This window comes from Mastacembelus armatus, chromosome 23 (genome assembly GCF_900324485.2).
Source record: "Mastacembelus armatus chromosome 23, fMasArm1.2, whole genome shotgun sequence".
NCBI lineage: Eukaryota > Metazoa > Chordata > Actinopteri > Synbranchiformes > Mastacembelidae > Mastacembelus > Mastacembelus armatus.
The window spans coordinates 390,667-411,264 of record NC_046655.1 but is presented as its reverse complement, the minus strand read 5'-3'; the positions used below and the strand labels follow the sequence as shown (position 1 = coordinate 411,264).

General features: G+C 41.7%; 1 protein-coding gene across 1 annotated transcript in view; it reads left to right on the top strand.

Moving 5' to 3' along the window:
- Positions 1-7,569: 7,569 nt before the first annotated feature.
- The window catches only part of lmo3 (LIM domain only 3), a 73,584-nt gene continuing 60,555 nt past the window's right edge, over positions 7,570-20,598 (top strand). Inside the window, exons 1-2 of the mRNA XM_026326938.1 lie at positions 7,570-7,601; positions 10,579-10,792. Of these exons, the coding sequence (XP_026182723.1) occupies positions 7,577-7,601; positions 10,579-10,792 (239 nt within the window). The 5' untranslated portion in view covers positions 7,570-7,576. The remainder of the gene's footprint in view (positions 7,602-10,578; positions 10,793-20,598) is intronic.

Sequence of the window (20,598 nt, the reverse complement as noted above, 5' to 3'; positions counted from 1 at the left end):
TAAAAGCTACTTATACTCTGGTGTGACTTATAGCCCGAACAGATGCTCAAGCCACCTCAGCTGGCTCCTCCTGATGTGGAAGAGCAGTGGCTCTACTCCGAGCTCCTCACCCTATCTCTATCCCTGTCACCCTGCGAAAAAAGCTCCTTTCAGCCGCTTGTATCCAAGATCTTGTCCTTTCGGTCATGACCCAAAGCTCACAACCATAGGCGAGAGTAGGACCGTAGATTGACCAGTAAATCAAGAGCTTCACATTTCAGCTCAGCTCCTTCTTCACCACAACAGACTGGTGCATCGGAAGCAGCAGTGCGGTCGACCCATCTGTCAATCTCCTGGTCCATCTTTCCCTCACTCATGAACAAGATCCCAAGATACTTAAACTCCTCCACCTGAGGCTCATCCCAGCCACTTCACACTCTGCCCCACTCTCTGCAAACTGCCCCAGTGCGCGCTGATGAAGGTCCTGGCTCAATGAAGCCAACAGGACAGCATCATCTGCAAAAAGCAGAGATGGAATCCTGTGGTCCCCAAACTGGACTCCCTCTCGCTCCTGGTTGCACCTAGAAATTCTGTCCATAAAAATAATGAACAGAACCGGTGACAAAGGGGAGCCCTGCCAGAGTACAACATGCACTGGGAACAGGTCTGACTTACTGCCGGCAATGTGAACCAAGTTTCAAGATCCCATACTCAGGGATCCGCCCTGAGTATCTCAAAGCCTTCTTGGCATCTGAGAGGGGGAGTATGGAGTGTGAATGATGTCCAAAAGCCTTCTGACATTAGAGAAAGAATTCCTTCCCTTTATGATTACTTTTTATTCTTATTTGTTGTATTTTTATACCTTTTCTCATTTCACTTTTTTAAACTCTCAATTCCCTTTTATAATACAGACAGTTGTATTTCACTGCATGTTGTACTCTGTGATTGTATATGTCAAATTTGAATTTAATCACAAGCAGGGTGAGTGTCCATGTAGTTAATGTTAGCTGAAACATCAGGCCAACACAGTCACTAATAGCCTAGCTACCACCAAGCTTTGTCTTTAACATTTGTAGTTCAGCGCTAAATGTGCTGCACAAACAGTAGTCTAAGATACTGGAACTAATGAGATAATTTAGATGTGCTTTTCTGGTGTGGTAAATAAAAATTGATAGAACTTTATTTAATAATCCATTGCATGCCTGTTTTGCTCAGCAATGATAGTGTGTGGGAAGTGTATGAGCATATACAAACAGTGGCCTACCTGTTTTACACATTTAAATATGAAAGATGAAAGACTTGGAGATTCTGTTGTCCTGGGCATGAGCAAGACACAAAGCAGGCCTGCTCATACTTATACTTGGTGTTCACTATTGGTGCCTTGCTAGTTTGAAGGGGCTCTAGGCAATCGTGGTGTCTGAATTACTGATTGGCACTCCTGCACTTTGGGGCTTTTAGTACTAGTGGGCTTTCTCCTTCCTCTCTGTTTCTACATTTACATCATATGAGCTGGTTGTGAATGTTTTTCATGGAGAGTCTGTGGTCTTTTGGGATGGTGTGGCAGGACATATTTCTCAGCAAGTCCTTTCTTTGGTGAAGGTTCTTCTGACGATGTCTCTTCATCTATCCATCTATTTACTGTGACTTTTAACTGTGTGTAATAAAACTTATGCACTTTGGCTGGCTTGCACTTATACACAGGAGTACAGAGTAGGAGTAGAAAGTAGCACAAAAAGTATGTGTGGACAGTGTATTTAAATTCCACAACAGTTTTTCTGCAAAAGTTAAAAAGAAAACATGATCACACCTGTATGAGTGCAACTCTATTTTCTAACTGTATCCAGGTTTAAAACTGAGGGTAACAGTTAGCGTACATAATTGTGCTGACTGGATAAAACACTAAATTTTGCTTTCTGGCCTACCTGACTATCTCTACAGGCTGTCAGTTCCAACCCTGCTAGCTTACTGAGTGTTGTGTAGCAATATTTCAAAATTCTACAGTGAGGCAAATACACAAAACCCTGTGTACAGGTCACAGCAAAAGCTACAAATTAACACCACACAGACCAATGGGGTTGGCCTACATTAACTAAACATATCTTACTAGACAGTAACTGGCCATTAATGATAGCAAGTAGCACTTTCAGTCGTCTGCTTATTGTTCATGTGTTGGCATCTTTGTCATCATTAATAAAATGAGGGGGTTTTGGCTTTCCCATGAATAAGGATCAAAGTCTTTTTCTGTCATTTATACTTATACTTATTTATACTTATTTATAGCAAAAAAGGACATTACTTCCTTCTCCTGCCTACTTAATTGCCAGCAATTTAAGTGAAATCATTACAACCTTGAGTAGTGTAAACTCACTTGAATGCAACAAAGATGAGCTTTCTTTAAACAGTGCTGACAGTTACTGGCTGAATAATGTTTTCCCCACTGGGTTTTACACTAGCTGTATGTATTTGCTTCTGAAAACATTTGATACTACAAACCTATACACTCCACTCAAGTTGACCTGGCTACTGCTAATACCATCTCTTGCAGCCTTTGGCATGTCCTGTACATGCTGAACTGCACCGCATATGTCAAAGAACACTTTAGGCTTGCCAGATTCATTTCTCTAGCAGAGTCAGATATTAGACTTAGCGCTTATTAGCTTGTTAGACTGTAAATATTATTCCTGAATCCTGTAGACTTTGAAAAAACTCACTGTCACAGTTACACAACCTTTCTTGCCTGTAAGTAATAATCAAAGTAATTGTTTTTCATATTGGCACTTTTAGTGTCAGGTTATTTTATACTTTTCCTTCTGCCACAATATAATATACATATGTGTTGATAAAGTGTTACTATTCATTCATTCATTATCTATACCTCCTTATTCCTAATTAGGGTCATGGGGATCTGCTGGAGCCTATCCCAGCTTTGCTTTGGGTCAGTGACATTTTACTTGTGGAACAAGAAGACATGATGACTAAAGGGGAGATGTACTAAATGGGTGACACACTAAGCCATTGACAGCAGGTCCCTAAAACTTTCTCTATCTGATAATTCATAGTTCTAAATGTAATTGCCCCCCCCCCCATTTAAGGCTCAGTGATTTCCCAAAACAGCTTGCCATTGTGTTTTTTAATAAAGGTCACTCAAACAGAAGGAAACTACTTTTGTTGGGGTCTGTTATCAGTGGAGGAGTTATCCACATTTGGTGCTACTATGAGTATCTCAGGCAGCTAATGGTGTGTTAGTATGCACAATGGCTCATAATAAACTTCTGTGTATGTTCAGTGTTATTGAGGAGCATCCCAAGCAGTGTATTGTTGTGGTTTTAACACTTTCTGAGCAGTTGAGCTCTGTGGCACAGAAAAAGAATATATATCAGGCTTTACATACATACTTGTTAGTAGGACAGACACATTTAACAAACCTCCCATACACCTGGATATACCTAATAGAATGCATATTAATATAAGCTTCTGTCACTATCACACTGGAAGATACCTGTCCTTTGATCAGGACCCGCAGGCCTTATATAAATGCTATGCTTTCAAATGCTGATGTCTTCTGTTGCAGAAACATGTCCAAGGAGAAGAATTTCAATCTGGGTTGTGCATTCAGACATCGAGAAAAATGATGTGCAGTACATCCAATGTGACAAACAATTTATCCAGTACTGTTTGCTCAAAAATCATTACAAATATTTCTCTATATGTCAGTGGGAAAATGCTTACATTTTTAGGCAAAAGTGCGACATTATCATCTCCCCGATGTTTTTTAGCACACAGCTTTATTAGATAGTGATAGGAGAGACACGGATTGACATTGTAAAAGCTGTGCTTTCACTCTCCATCCTCCATCCCCACCCCTACCTCTCAGTTCAAAGTTGCCATCAGAGGCATTATTTAAGATAAAAGACTGTCCCCTGACATATATTATTGGCATGGAACCCCGTTATGGAAAGTGCAAACTTAATTTTTACTGTCCACACTTTTTCTCTCCATCTGTGCCAATCACTTTGTCTGTTTTTCTTTGTGTCTGTCTCCCAACGGGTAGAAAAAAGGCAATGAGAGGGAAAGGAGAAGAGTGAGCTCTGTCAATTGGAATGAGTGCACAACTAAGACTGGCTACACTACAAAGGTTAGTAGATCTGACTGTCAATAGCGTCTTGTGGGTGGGGGGTGGAGGAGGTGAGGCAGTGGAGGCGTGTGGGGGGATGGGGCGATCGCTTTGAGAGAAAGAGATACTTTGATATTTCGGAATGTTAGAAGGGTGAATGTGGAGAACTGGAGGTTGGGGATCTAATTACCGGGCCATAATTGGGGGCTGGGGAATAGGTTGCCGTCCTCTCAACTCGCTGCAGATCAATTATGTTAAGAGAACATCTGTAAGTAGAGCTTAATGAGGTCCATTAGAGCAACATGCGCTGCCTTCCCTAACGGTGCTTGTCAGCTTCTTGGATGAGCTGGAGTGTGGTGCTGACTGGGGACCTGATGGAGGGGCTTAAATAGGAGAGGAGGCTCGTATCTCGACCGTTTTTCCCTGCCAGAGAACCAGAGAGACAGAGACAGACCGGGGTGGGAGAAAGTGAGGAAAGCAGCAAGGAAGAGAGAGACGCCTTCTGAGCCAGGTTCAGGACGCTCAGAAACAACAGGGTAGCCGAGTTTTAGGAGGATCTGACTTGTTAACAACTTATGCAGATAAACAACTGATCTTTAACGCCTATCACCAGGTTTTCGTTAGACTTTTTGGAGTAGAACGGGCTCTGAGAAAGTTGTCCTGAAGACACTTTGATTCAAAGTCAAGAGAACACAGAAGATACAAACCGCTGCAGTATCCCCGGCTGTGTACTTCACGGTACGTGTTTTTAGGTTGTGAGTTTTCGCTTTCAGCAGAATGAAGGCATGCGTTAAGTGTCGAGCGAGCTCTGTTCTTCTGTTTGAAGCATAGCATGTGAGGCCGTAACATCAAAGTACAATAAGCTTCTCCTGTAAAAAGACTCATCCTCTTGACCAGCCAGTCTGGTGGTTAAAACGAAGCTGCCGCCGGTGGACGAGCTGTGGAGTATCGCTGTAGGTCCTTTGTCATTTCGTTTTTTCAATGGAGACAGAATTGGAAGGCTGGGGTCACGCACAAACATAACAAGCTTATTCTCTCTTGTATGCGGGTATAGGGGAGTATTATTCCCATTCAACGAAGAAATGTTATCTATGCCACGTGACGCTCGCCTCCATTCTCTACCTTAACCGCTGCCTTCTGTCTCCTTATTCCATTCATATGGAGGATGAATAATTAGCGGAACACTGTGAGTGAAAGGAGGGTGGAAGGGCACTGGATAAAAGGTGGCTGTCTCACACACGCTTTACACACTCTACAGCAAATTACATGATTACAAGATAGGCCGCCTTGAAATAATTCAATCCATGACAAAACCTAATTACTGCCAGGTATTACTCTGTCCGCTATAATGCATCTCATCAGTCAAGACAATGGCGCATAGATCATTTTATGACCTATCCTATTATCGCTGAATTTAAGGCTGGAATGCCAACTATTGAGTTGTGTCTGCTCCTTCCACACAACCCCTACCCCACGATATTTAAGGCAATAACATATACTTGTCAGACAGAGATAGAACACTGTGAGGTGTGTGCTTGTTTGAAATAGGGAGTCATGAGGTAGTAGTGGGGAAACGAACATGCGAGGGCACCGTGCCATTACGCGCGGCCCTCTTCATTGTCTCCTCCAGTCAAAACAGGCCTGGTAATTGATGCAGCCAGCGCAATAACTAGCGGAAGAATAATTCCATTCTTTAATTACGTGAATGAAATAAATAGGCTAAAGATTCTGGACAGGAGCGCATACGTCCATAGCAGAGCTCGGGACCCTACAAGTCATGTGCGTGTAGAAAGAATTCCAAAAAAAGTAGAATGAGTGACCCGAGTGAAAATTCATGTCATTAGATCTGCTTTTTTGTTCTCTAAGATCTTGTTTTCTCAGGTAGTCACAGACTGGAATGCAAAATGGTAGACTATGCTTTACATTATTTTGCTCAAAAATAATGTTCTGGGCGAGGATGGACGAACAAAATCCATCCACCCATTATCTATACCCGCTAATTCCACTTTAGGGTCACGGGGATCTGCTGGAACCTATCCCAGCTCTTTTTGGGTAAAAGGCAGGGGTACACCCTGGACAGGTCTGGACGAACTAATTTCGTGATTTAAATCATGTCATTGTACGGTTGATGCGTTCTCATGTAGATTTGGAGGCCTGCTGTTTTGGCTATATTTGGCCTGAAACCCTCTCTCATACAACAGTCCTGGATTGTTAACGGATGTAAATAATCTGCTATGTTGTTTGTGATGGTCACATATCAATCAAATGTCAGAAGGAAAGCTGTTTTTAGTGCAATGTGGGGCCCTTTAAATCCATCTTAAATTAAGAAATTCCGATGACAGCTTGTCCCGATGTTGTCTCTATAATGTGCGCCATGCGTCTGCGCGCACCTACGACTCCAAGATTGAAGGACGCTGGAAGAAAAAGCAAGCATCCGAGAAGCGCGTACGCGATGTATGTTCTATTTGATTATCTCTGTTATTCCACTGTTATAGTGGAGCGGCTTGCAAAAGGTGAATTACCTCATCGTGGTAATCGGTGTAATGTCTCCCCGGAAGTTTGGAGATTTTAAGACTAGACTTCCCACATATGTTGTCACTCAGTTGCAGATATATGGGGACACCGGCCTGAACCCCACACACACTCGGCGTGCTCTACGACGGGCGGATAGACACCTGTAGCTGGGTAGTATCCTACAGACTGGCCGCTCTGATCCATATATTGCTCATTATTAATATCTTGAAAATCGGAGTTTATCAATGCGGGATGTCAGGTCCGTAAACTTTTTCTGCTCGTAGAGATCTGTAGCTGTAATTCCCTTCCAAAGTTTCTGGCTTCTGCTTAATGGTTGACTAAGGTGAGGCTTTGGCATATATTTACATTTTAAACAATGATCTTTGCTTGTAGGGTAAATCCTCCTAAAAACAAGACTGAAACAGAATTACAAGGATACAGCAGCCTATAACATTTGAATGTATTTCGGAGAGTTTTAGGAGAGCAGATTAAATGTCCTGATAGTGAGATAGTGATCCTGGGATAACGGATTGAGGAAGCGTCCCTGCAGTCGTTGTGTGTGCACAATTCCCGGTGACACGTCAAAGCGCTCATTAGTGAAGCAGTGTACAGCAGGATCCGCTGTGATTAGATGGCCAGTAGGATTTGGTGGTCGATGCGCCGCGGAAGAGAATCTTTTTCTTCCTGTCATTCGCTGCCTGGTTCTCTCTGCACTCACATCTGTGTACGACTAAACGTGCCCTTACACTGCGTGTGACGCCCGACAGCAACGAACTGCTCGCTATAGCACCTCCGCCTGTGTTTTGTTGGTCGGTGTTTTCCTCCTCTTTTCATTCCTCACTGGTCGTCGTGCTGGATTGTTCCCTCTCTAACAAAGCCTGATCCCAGTCTGCCTGAAGACAGCTGCTCTCCAGATCAGGCGGCTTCGGGTTGCATGGTGTTGCTTCGGCTGCTCCAGTGGCTAAACAAATGCAGAAAAGGGAGAAAAGTTTCGGTAAGACGCTTTCTTTGCGCTTTATTAGGGAACGTTTTCTTGTGTCTGTGTGCGCTGCGGCGGCAAGTTACAGCATCTTTCGGCGTCGAAGGCTTCCTGTCCAGATCAGACCTGCCGACGCGCTTAGCTGGTTGATTATCTGTTATTTCACTGATAGGCATTCATTAAACCATTAAAGGGATATGTTGTAGTGGTAAGATCATAGAGCTGATATGTGGCCACGCTAATAACGGCTCCAGTGTGTGTTATTTGTATGTCAAAACTGCATGGTATCTGTTAAATCCCTTACTGGCCTATGCCAGCACTCTGCTGCCATGGCAACAGTAATTAAACGGATAGGATGCAATGTGAGCATCTCGTTGCCGAACAGCTAGGTCTGAAATAGCAGGCTCTTCTGTGTCCCATTCCTCCATCATTCTCCATCCGCCCTGAGTTCAGATAATACATGTGGCCGAGGACGCACAGCGGCAGCAACCTGCAAGCTCACGGTGGAAGAGTGGAAATGAAGGATACGTACCAGTGAGCAAACGAAACGAGGGAGCCTGTCATTAGTGCATCTGTGAGTTCCCTTATTTGAAGGAAAACGAAGCTTTTATTCACCACACCCCATACTGAGTTAAGTGGCTAATTATTGCCACGCTTTCCCCCTTATCTCCTGAGTTTATTTCACAGTACAAGGGGAGAAACTCTTCCTTCCTTCGGTGTGGTAATCACTAGTGTTTGTAGTGTTAAAGAGGCTGGACGGATCAGTGCCGCTTAACAGGCGCAGCGGAGAGCAGCCGTGCAAAGGGCTCTCTAAATCCAGCCAATTAACAAATCAACAGCTCCAGTGCACTGGAACAGCTGAGCTGAGCTGAGCTGCTCACCACATTGCAACCTGTTTGATACTGACAGATTATTGCTTCAGCCTATTCGTTTTAATAGACTACAGTACAGGAGGAAAACGTGTAGGCCTAGTGACTGATTTTCAGTTAAAGGACCATACCAGGGTTTTACGTGTTTTAAGCCTTTTTAATAGCCTACAACATTTTCATTTACAAAGTCTAAGTACAAAACCCCAGAGGTGTAACCTGCTTGACGTGCATAGTTCATCCCAGTAGACAGCAGGGTTTCATAGCTGTGGGATAAAGAGGCCACAAACGGTTCAAATTGTTCCAAACTTTGTATTCACACACAATAACACAACAATAATAGACAGCACAGTGAGATGGGACAACTTTTAAGTCCCTGGACTGTAACCGTAGTGAAATTCATGGAAACTATTAGATTACAGGAAGAAAGAATAAACATTCAAAACAGTGAAAGACTAGCATCCTTTTACCATGCTCAGCACTGTTAGTAATTAGTAGTAAATGGGCTTAAGAAAAAAGGAACATTTAGACTAAAGTGTTGACTGTGTAATTATACAGATTAAAACTGTTACTGAATGAAACAAAAAACAAAAAACGTTACGGCATTTGAAAAGTTAAGACAAAACTAAATTTAAAAAATGCTGAGCGTGTGTGTGGTAAGTGGTGGACAAAGGAGAGTGGGGGTGTGGTTTTCCTTGGAGAATAGCAGGAGAATACCAATTCTAGCCTGGTGCAACGCCACATTTCCCTAACCACCCCTCCATTCCCCCCACACCCACCCCCACCCTGCTCCCCCAAATCCCCATTCCTCATCCCTTAGCGCCCAGTGGGCCAACAAAGCCTCGCCACAGTCCGCTCAGGCCAAACAATACTGGCTGCTACAAAGCTCCCTGCTTATAGCCACACCCCTTTAAACATAGGGGAGGTCAGTAAGAAAAAAAAAGAGTGCAGGAAGTGTGAAACTGTGGCATTGTGGCTGTGCAGTCTCACTTCGCATAAACAGAACTGTTGTTACTGGTTGATTTGTAGTGACTTTACTAGTCATAGCCCAATCTGTTGACCACCAAATAGCCCACATTCATTTCTTCTGTTTTTTTCTTTATATTAGTCCTTTGCTGTTATTTTAGAGACTAGTAGCCAAAAGACCATTTGATCACAACTGTTAAATTTACCTCATTACTTTTAAATTGTATTAATGGCAATTCTTCAAGTAACAATGAAATTACTTCTACATCTGTTTTGTGAAACCTAAGTTAATATATAGACCAAACATTTTACCAGAGCCAAACAAGACATGTGTCCCTTTTTTCTTTTTTCCACAGTGCGGAATGCAATGAACGTCTTTTCTTCATAGACAAAACTCTATGTCTAAATGAAATGCAAAAGTAGTGAAATAGTATTTGTTATAGCAAATTTATCTTGCTGTTAGTGTGCAGACAATAACCATACTTTGGCAACACAAAATGATATGTTACATAGATGCCTTTTTGGAGTTGTCTCATTATCATTTGCAATTTATTTACATTTTCAACTATGAGAAGTTCGTCTATTTTTCATGGCATTGCACCATTCTTGCACTCAACAATCTAATAATGTTTGGTGTACATACTGACCTCTTTATTACATTTAAAAATACTTACACTTGTACAAAAATACTTTATACAGTAGTTACACTGGACTAAATTTTTGCAGTTTCTTTTACTTTGCATAAAAATTTAGTCTGCTTACTGACTGAGAATACTTACTTTTGTTCCTTTTCTTCACTCGTTGAACTTTTTTTTTTTTTACTATTTAGACATATAGGAAGGTCATAGTCTGTGAATGTCATTTTGACTTTTGTAATTTAATTTTATCATTATTTCAAATTACTGTTAAACACATGCATATTGTACTTACACCACCACTGCTGCTTAAAAATCAAGAAGCATAATGAAAGTGAGAAATTGTATTTTGCTTGACATTTCAGGTGTATTTGTCCTCATTTTACTTTGTTCACAATTTTACTCTTTCAATGTTTTTCTTTTATTTCACCAAAATAATGTCACCATTATGATAATCTTCACCTCCTACTCAATCAGTGCACCAGTGTTCAAAAAATGTATAAAGTCTCTCTGTGCTTCTCCCAGGTATACAAATGCTCTCCGTCCAGCCGGACACCAAGCCAAAAGGCTGTGCTGGCTGCAACCGGAAGATCAAAGACCGCTATCTCCTGAAGGCTCTCGATAAGTACTGGCACGAAGACTGCCTCAAGTGTGCCTGCTGTGACTGCAGGCTGGGAGAGGTAGGCTCCACGCTCTACACTAAAGCCAACCTCATCCTGTGCCGGAGAGACTACCTACGGTAAGGAAGACTGCTGGCATTTTTGCAGTATTTGTTACTATGCTGTGTATATTTACTAAAGGAAGACCTTTAGATATTGGCCCATGACCTTATTTTAAGGCCTAATTTACCATAACCCAGCAATTTGACAGTGGGAAATTTAACATCTTATCATTTCATCAGTAGGGTATAGCATTTGTTTACCATTTACAGTTTAAGTTTTTTATAGGTACAATTTATCATTTTTTAGTTTTTCACTTTTGGCAAAAGTCAGTATAGACTAACCCTAATGTGACCCAATTTCCATAAATTGCATTTTTATATATTTTTTTCCTTTTATCCACCCCACAGTGTCTAATTTTCAAATATGGTTGTTATGGCACTTTTTCACCAAGATAACCAGAAAAAATTGTTGTACTTGCATTGAAGATTTTAAATGGATTATATATATCTTTAGGTTAGGATAATTCCAGTTTATTTCAACATGGTATATTTCCCATAAATGTGACTATTTTGCCTTTATTGGTTCTGCTAATTTTGTACTTGCCCACTTCTGTTTTAGAGATTATAGGAGGCACTGAAGCAACTTTTATAAGCCCTGTACAGCTTTTTAAATTAGTCATTTTAAACACTTAGATTTTGACTGAACATAAACACAGACAGAAGCCATCTGGAAAGGCTATTATACTAACTTCAGGCGATCTATATCTAGGTCAACTTTTAATTTTTCTCTTGGCTTGTATAGGGTCCAGGAATATAAACGAATATTTGCTAGTATTTATTGCTGAGGAGATACACATATTGTAATCTTCACATAGTGTTTTCCATTCGGTAATTGCTTTTCTTCAGTTAATTTTAAGGAGGTGAAATGAAAGTCTTAGAATGACAATGTTCACTAAACACTGAAAAAAATAATTTAATTTCTTTTACTTATTCTGCTTAAAATGATCATCCATGGATGATTTTTAAGAGTTTGCAATCAACAGATCTTTGCAGTAAAAAGTTTTCTTCTCACTTGGCTGGAGAGAGCAGTAACTGCAAGATCAGCATCCTTTGCATATCCTCTTTCATTTGATTTAGCTCCTGAACTGTTTACTCTGGTTTGGATATATATGATCAGTGATCAACGTGAAATAACTCATCCTCATATTTGTCCATGATCTACCGTTACATTTAGGTTTTTGTGTTTACTCATTTCCTACACACGTGAAGAAACTAGAAAATGCAGGGTGACAGGGTCAGCTGGCAGAATGTCAGCCCCTCAAAGTGTACATAATAGCCATTTTAGAATGCTACTTTAGGTGTTTACTATTGGGCAGATTCAGAGACAAGTGTTAGACATGATTCAAGTAAAAATCTTGAAAAGCTGTATGAGGGTTGCACTGGTAGCCCCAGTATACTGTACGCTGCAAGTCTGGATTTCTTGAAATCTCTGCAACCAGAGCATAGCTATATCAGAAACAGTAATCTTAATTATTTAACATACACAGAGTCTGACTTGCTTCATTTGCCAGTGTGCCAGCAGCCAACAAAGTCCTGTGTGTCAGGAGATGGAGGAGTAATGTTACAGCTGCTGCGGACTTCACCATACCATTACTCTGTGTAAAGAAAGGCTCAAAGATTTACTCTTCTTCTGACTTGCTGGGACTACTTTTGTTGGCTTCAGTGGTTAACCTTATGATTGGAGTTAGCCAATCAGAGGCAGAGCAGATACAGGCACGGACCCACCTTGACAAGAAGGTGACCATTTGCATTTCAATTTGAATTTTGACACTAAAACAGCAGGGTGACAATATAATGAAAATGCAAATGACTGGGGGCGCTGTTTCACTGGCACATTTTAATAAGGAGATAAAAATCCCATGGCAATATGACATGCAATTGGTTTAGCTTACCAGTGAATTGAGTATTTAATTGCCACTTTGCACATTTGCCAATTGCAAAATACATTTTCAAATTTGAATGACCAAATGGTACATTGAATTGCCAATTGCAAAATGAATAAATAATAAAATAAAAAAATTAAGTCTTAAAGTCAAAAAAACTTCCATAGCTGTAGGCCCTTGATTTAATTTCAACATTGTGGTGAAAGAGTTACTGATTGGTGCTGTAGACTAACAGGCTTTGATGAGAAGCAGCTGTGTAAGGGAAAACCAACACTGTGGGTGTATCTAGTGGGATTATTGTTTTATTATAAAGCAAAGATTGTATCCACTTACCTTATACATTTTCACATAGAAAAACGTGACTGAAAAAAATTGTTAAAGTAAGGATTGACACCTGGCTCCCCTGTCGATGTGAATATGTTTCCCTGAATTAATGAAATTATTAAACCCCAAATTGCTCACAGTGGGCATAAAGGGGTAAAAAGTAAGCTGTTTTTAAACGAAGCATTATTCACAGGCCTTTCAGGTAGCTATTTTGTATCAAACCTTTACAACAGAACTGTAAAAATAATCAGTTGATATGGGTACTGTTTGTCCAACACCAAACTGTAGTGCTACTGTTTGTAGTAGCTGGGAGTAGTCAAGTATTTCTGAAAAGGCTAAAAGGATTCCAATTCCAACATTTTTTTTTTTATTTTTATTTTATGGGGCGGCTGTGGCCCCAGGTAGAGCAGGTCACGCATGAACCAGAGGGTTGGTGGTTTGATCTTTGGCTTCACTGGTCCACAGGTCCAAGTGTCCGTGGGCAAGACACTCAAGCCCACGTAGCTGTTCCTGGGTGTATGAATGTGTGAGCGAGTGGGTGAATGGACAAATAATGTAAAAGCGCTTTGAGTACACTTGAGTTTAAAAAAGTGCTATACAAGTATAAGACCATTTACCATTAAGTCATCTTAAGGTGACTGAATTGATTTGATGCTCACTATCCCGTGAGTGGCCAATCCCAATGCGATTTACAAATTCAGTTCAATTCAATTTATTTCCATGGCACCAAATCACAATGAAATAATCTCAAGGAACTTTACATACAACCCAGCAAATCCCTTATGAGCAAGCACTTGGCGACAGTGGAACCGGGCTCAGTTTGCGCAGCCACCTGCCTTGACGTGTTGGGGTGAGTGGATAGAGTAGAGAGAAAAGAACAGCAACAATAAACAACAAATAGACACTGCAGGTTGGTGGGGCCAGTAACTGCACATCAGCAATATACAGCTCCAGGGATTCCTGTAGAAAATGCATATAGAGAGAGGTCAGAGAGAGCACAAATTGTCACCAAGTGCTTGCTATGTAAAATGCATTGAGATGATTGTATTGTGATTGGAAAATATGGAAATAAATTGAATTGGTGGCTGGTTCAACAGCAGTCTATTCCTCCCATTCTAATTTTGGAAATTCTAAGAATGACAAGTAGACCTGCTCTCTAAGAGCAAAGTGCTCTATTGGGATGATCATCTCAGAAACCTAATTTAGCATGTTGCGATTAACAACTTAACCTAACATTTGGGATAACTTTTTAATAAAACACAAAGTGGCAAAATATAGTTTTATGAAATAAACTCAGGCTCCAGCTTCAGATGACATATACACCATTACTGGATCCACTTTATTGATTCAGATAGAAAAACTTGCACCTAATTTTATTTTATTAACAAATTTTATTTTTTTATTTAGTTGACTTATATTGCTTCACTGGGGGGTAAATGAGACATGTTTTTGTTATTATTTTCACATTTTCTCCCTCTCGTTCTCCTTCTCCTTTAACATTGAAACATGTTAAACAGGCTAAATATGTGTTCTGATTTAAGTCTGTGAAGATTCTCAGTTGTCCAGGGATAGTTATCTAAAGGTTGAGTCATAGCAACTGGCCTTTCAACTGGAACCTCCAATTTATCTTCCAGGTTGGTTTCACTCCACCCCTAGTCCCATAGGCTCATTAGGTGAGCTATGTAAATCAAGTGAGATTTGTTAGTCCCACACTCCTGAGTTGGTTTCATTTCACACCTGGCCTGAATAGGCTCGTAAGGTAAACATAAGGAGTGAGCTCAGGTGAGGGTCGTTAGGATCTAATGGTAGATTCATGTGTCCTCCCTGGAAAACATTTACAGTGGTGTGAAAAAGTGTTGGCCCTCTTGCTGATTTCTTATGTTTTTGCATATTTATCACACTTTAATGTTTCAGATCATCAAACAAATTTAAATATTAGTCAAACATGAGTAACACAAGTATCATGCAGTTTTTAAATGAAAGTTTTTATTATTAAGGGGACAATGCTTCAGGACCTGGAAGACTTGCTGTGATAAATGGAACCATGAATTCTGCTGTCTACCAAAAAATCCTGAAGGAGAATGTCCGGCCATCTGTTCGTGACCTCAAGCTAAAGTGAACTTGGGTTCTGCAGCAGGACAATGATCCAAAACACACCAGCAAGTCCACCTCTGAATGGCTGAAGAAAAAGACCTGACCTGACCTGAATCCAATTGAGATGCTGTGGCATGACCTTAAAAAGGCGGTTCATGCTCGAAAACCCTCCAATGTGGCTGAATTACAACAATTCTGCAAAGATGAGTGGGCCAAAATTCCTCCACAGCGCTGTAACAGACTCACTGCAAGTTATCGCAAACGCTTGATTGCAGTTGTTGCTGCTAAGGGGGCCAGATGGATGGTGTTTGGATGGCGTTTGGATGGATAAACCAGTTATTAGGTTTAGTGGGAAAACACTTTTTCACACAGGGCCATGTAGTTTTGGATTTTGTTTTCACTTAATAATAAAAACCTTAATTGAAAAACTGCATGATGTGTTTACTTGTGTTATCTTTGACTAATATTTGAATTTGTTTGATGATCAGAAACATTAAAGATTAGATTAGATTAGATTCAACTTTATTGTCATTTAGCAGAGTACAGGTACAGAGCCAATGAAATGCAGTGGACATCCAACCAGAAGTGCAAAGAAGCATTAAGTACCAAGTGCAGGTAGAGTATGGTTGTGTAGACAATAGAGATGAATAATGTACAGTGTATAGATGAATAAATACAGGTTTTCCATGTAACTAATATATGCATGCAATATATATGTACAATATATTGCCCAGGTATATGGGCAGGCTATGGAATATAAAAAAATAAATATATCTATATATGTATATAAATATAATGTATAGTATGGGGTGTTAGCAGTGCAAGTCCTGGGTAAAAAGTAAACAGGTAACTAGTAATTGCTTAAAGTGCAAATGTTAGACAGGAGGTGAAGTTTTGTTCAGCAGTGCTACAGCCTCTGGAAAGAAGCTGTACCTGAGCCTGCTGGTGCGGGAGCGCAGGCTCCTGTATCACCTGCCAGATGGGAGTAGGCTGAAAAGACCATGATTTGGGTGGGTGGCGTGCTTGACAATGGATTTGGCTTTTGTTTGTACAGCGTTTATGATATGTGTCATGGATGGAGGGGAGTTGGGAGCCAATAATCCTTTGAGCAGATTTCACTACTCTTTGCAGTGCCTTGCGATCAGCAGCGTTGCAGTTGCCGTACCAAACAGAGATGCAGTTAGTGAGTATGCTCTCAGTGGTACAATAGTAGTAGTAGTAGTAGAAGTCTGTTAGAATCCTAGAGCATAGGTGAGCTTTCTTCAGGGTACGTAGGAAGTGAAGGCGCTGATGCGCCTTCTTTACCAGACTGGAGGAGTTGAAGGACCAAGAAAGATTTTCAGTGATGTGTACTCCAAGGAACTTAAAGCTAGACACACGTTCCACCTCAGCACCGCTGATGTGGAGGGGGATGTGTGCCCTGCTCTTGGCTCTCCTGAAATCCACAATGATCTCCTTGGTCTTCTGGATATTGAGTGCCAGGTTATTGTTTTTGTACCACCACAAAGCTAGTTGCTGAACCTCATCTCTATATGCTGTTTCATCTTCCTCTCTGATCAGGCCCACCACTGTGGTGTCATCTGCGAACTTGATTATAGCATTGGAGCCATAAACAGGGGCGCAGTCGTGGGTGAACAGAGAGTAGAGCAGAGGGCTCAACACACAGCCCTGCAGCATGCCAGTATTCAGGGTAATGGTGGAGGAGGAGAGACATCCTATTTTAACAGTCTGGGGTCTGTTAGTGAGGAAGTCCATAATCCAGCTGCAAAGTGAGTTGCTGATGCCAAGCTGGCTGAGCTTGGAGATCAGCTTGAAGGGGATCACCGTGTTGAATGCTGAACTAAAGTCAATGAACAGCATTCTGACATATGTATTGGGACTGTCTAGGTGGGTGAGTGCCAGATGGAGCACTGTGGAGATGGCATCCTCTGTTGATCTGTTGCGTCGGTAGGCAAATTGATATGGGTCCAGTGTAGCAGGCAGATATGACTTCAGTTTGGAGAGGACCAGCCTCTCAAAACACTTTGCAATTATGGGTGTCAGTGCAACCAGGTGGAAGTCATTCAGTTCTTTGGCTGTAGACTTTTTAGGCACCGGCACAATAGTGGCAGATTTGAAACTGTGGGGGACTGTTAAGTGGGCCAGAGACATGTTAAAGATGTTGGTGAAGACACCAGACAACTGCTCCGAGCAGGCTCGCAATACACGTCCGGGTACTCCATCATGTCCAGCAGCTTTCCGAGCATTCACCCTACCCAGAATGTCGCAGACCTCTGAGGTGGAAAATTGGAGTATGTCCTCATCTGGTGAAACGGCTGGCTTGAAGGCTGTCTCCTTGTCAAATCGAGCATAAAAGTGGTTCAGCTCGTCTGGGATGGAAGTAGAGGAGGCTAGGGGAGAGTTGCAGAGGGAATTGTTGGTGATTGTATGTAGGCCTTGCCACATACACCAGGGGTCAGAGGAGTTGAAGTGCTCTTCAATCCTTTCCCTGTAGGAGTGTTTGGCCCTGGATATTCCTTTCCTCAGGTTGGATCTGGCTGAGCTGTACGCCTCCTGGTCTCCCGACCTGAAGGCTGCATCCCTAGCCTTGAGGAGAAGGCGAACTTCTTTGTTCATCCAGGGTTTCTGATTAGGGAATAGTTTCACTGTTTTATGTGTAGTCACTCCCTTTACACACTTGTTGATATAATCCAGGACAGAGTTGGTGTATGTGTGAATGTTTGTTTGGGAGTCCATGGTGGCGTCAGAAGCAAACACATTCCAGTCAGTGTACTGGAACAGTTGTTGTAGAGTGGAGTCTGCATCTTCCATCCAGACCTTAACAGCTTTTGTTGTTGGTTTCACACGTTTAATGACTGGAGTGTACTTAGGCAGGAGAAACAAAGAGAGGTGGTCGGACTGACCAATGTGGGGGAGGGGTATGACTTTGTAGGCACCAGGCACATTAGTATAAACATGGTCCAAGGTTTTATTGTCTCTAGTGAAGCATGAGATGTTTTGGTGAAATTTAGGTTGAACAGTTTTTAGGTTGCAATGGTTAAAGTCCCCAGTGACAATAAAAGCCCCATCTGGGTGTTGAGTCTGAAGCTTGTTAATGGCAATGGAAAGTTCTTTCATTGCTGCTTTCACAGCAATAGCAACAATGCAGCTGAACTCACGTGGAAGATAGAAGGGCCTGCATTTGATGGCTAAATATTCCAGTTCAGCAGAGCAGTGGGTACTAACAGTGACGCAGTCCGTGCACCAAGTCTTGTTTACATAAATGCATAAACCGCCTCCCCTGCTCTTACCCGAAGCCTCTGCCGTCCTGTCCGCCCTGAAGACAGAACGGCCTTCTAGTTCAACCACGGAGGTTGGGATGTCTTTGTTAAGCAAAGTTTCAGTGAAAAACATGATGTTACAGTCCATAAGTCTTTTCTGTGTGAGGGTCCAGATCTTAAGTTCGTCCAGCTTGTTCAACAAAGAACGCACGTTGGCAAGAAATATGCTGGGGAGTGCAGTTCGGTGCGGGTTGAGCCTTAACCTAGCTCGCACTCCACCACGCTTACCCCGACGCTGTTTGTGGTCATGTCGCCGGCAGCGAGCATACCCGGTCGGGATGAGTTGTTCATTAGGTCGTGGCTGTCTGATCAACTCCGGAGGTAGATGGTCGAAGTTGAATGGGTCATCCAAAACAAAGTTCTTGCAGCTTTTATGAATATCCAATAGTGTATATCTGTCGTAGGTACGGTTCGCTCGAATGTTTCGAGTGAGAACAAGCAGAATAGCCAGGTAAATGAACGCTAGATTGCAAAAGCTGGAGAGACGTCAAGCCTCACATTGTGCACGCGCCGTAATTTTTTTTTTTTTTTTTTTTTTTTGACAAACATGCAAAAAAATAAGAAATCAGGAAGGAAGCCAAAACTTATTCACATCCCTGTAATTTGTTCCTTAATTTTCTGGGAACAGATGAAAGAGCAGCCTGGTAAATTGAAGACAGGTTATGTCTGAGCCCTCCACCCCTGTTAAGGGAAGGTTTTTCCACTTGGACTTTAGACAGCTTCCCTGACCCCTCTCTCAAACGACTTATCTTCTTTGTCCAAAATATGTACCTCACTGTCTTCAAATGAGTGTCCTGTTTCCTTTAAATGGAGGTGCACTGCTGACTGTGGTCCTGAGGAGTAATACCTCACATTACTGCTGATCTAAAGCATGTAGTTGTGTTACAATTGTGTGTTTCCTACCTTATGTAATATACGTATCAGATGATTATGCAGTGAAGGAGGTTGTTGGGCACTGCTTTTTTATGTAGAAAAGTAGAGTTTACATCCTGTGAACTGTAACTATGTTTTTTATTACTGAATATTAACCATTTCATAACTACAATCTGTTTACTGTTAGCCTATTTTTCTACCCACAGACCCTTACCGGTCACCGTCCTGCCTTTTGGATGCTTTGCACTGTGTAATGCTATTTCTGTCTGTACTGGACTTCATCTGAACACAATTTTGACATGCTAGCCACAGCTGTTTGAAAGCTTTCATTTTTATGATTTTCGCTATCTAAATATTTCTAGGTGCCCATATCACTGCAAGAGCTGCATTTCATTTTGCAGGGAAAGCACAGTGTAGCACACAATAACTGCACCACTGTTTTTGTAGGTTCAGCTTGAACGCCAGTGGTTTCACATTTCTATGTATGTTTCCATATAAAAATTAAAAAAATATAAGTGAGGAAAAACATCTTCAGTCATCTGTAAGTTGGTTTCAGCATACGCTGATACTGAATGACTGATAGTAATCCATAGGATCTGAGATCAGTAACAATTTGGTATGGCACTTTTGGGCCTGTGCACAGAACCCCTCTAAACATCTGGATAAAAAATATTCTGTCACCCATTTGTGAATCACAAGATGTGCCTCTTTTTGTGTGTGTGTGTGCACTTAAAAATTTGAGTGACAAGCTGCTGGAAAATGGTTAGAAATCATTTTTATCAAGCACTGGACAAATATTATTTTCATCCAAATGGTGGGAGTTTTTGAGGATTCTTAATACCATTGCTGGTAATCTTTTAAACAGGTTTTCAAAGATTGCCCCCTAGCTAAAGCCAATGGATGGCTTAACCATAATTTAGCCACATCACATAACACCAATGCCCAGTGGCTGGCGTACCTGAGAGCAGACCACAGGAACCTCCCTGAACAGGAACCAGTAACTATCACAATGGCAGATATCCAAGGAAGGGTCTCAAACATGAAGAACTGGATAGCACTGGGACCTGGCATGATCCACACCTACTGGCTAAAGAAGCCAACTGCAACTGCTAATGGATGGGACTCACCCAGAGTGGCTAACAGGACAGTCTTGATTCTAAAGAACCCCCAAAAGGGAGCAGCCCCATCCAACTACCTCCCGATAACCTGCCTCTGCACAACATGGAAGCTTTCTGTCAGGCATCATAAGATGAGTAAACACATGGCTCAACACATGAGCGGGGCCCAGAAAGGAATGGGTAAGGACACCAGGGGAGCAAAACATCAACTA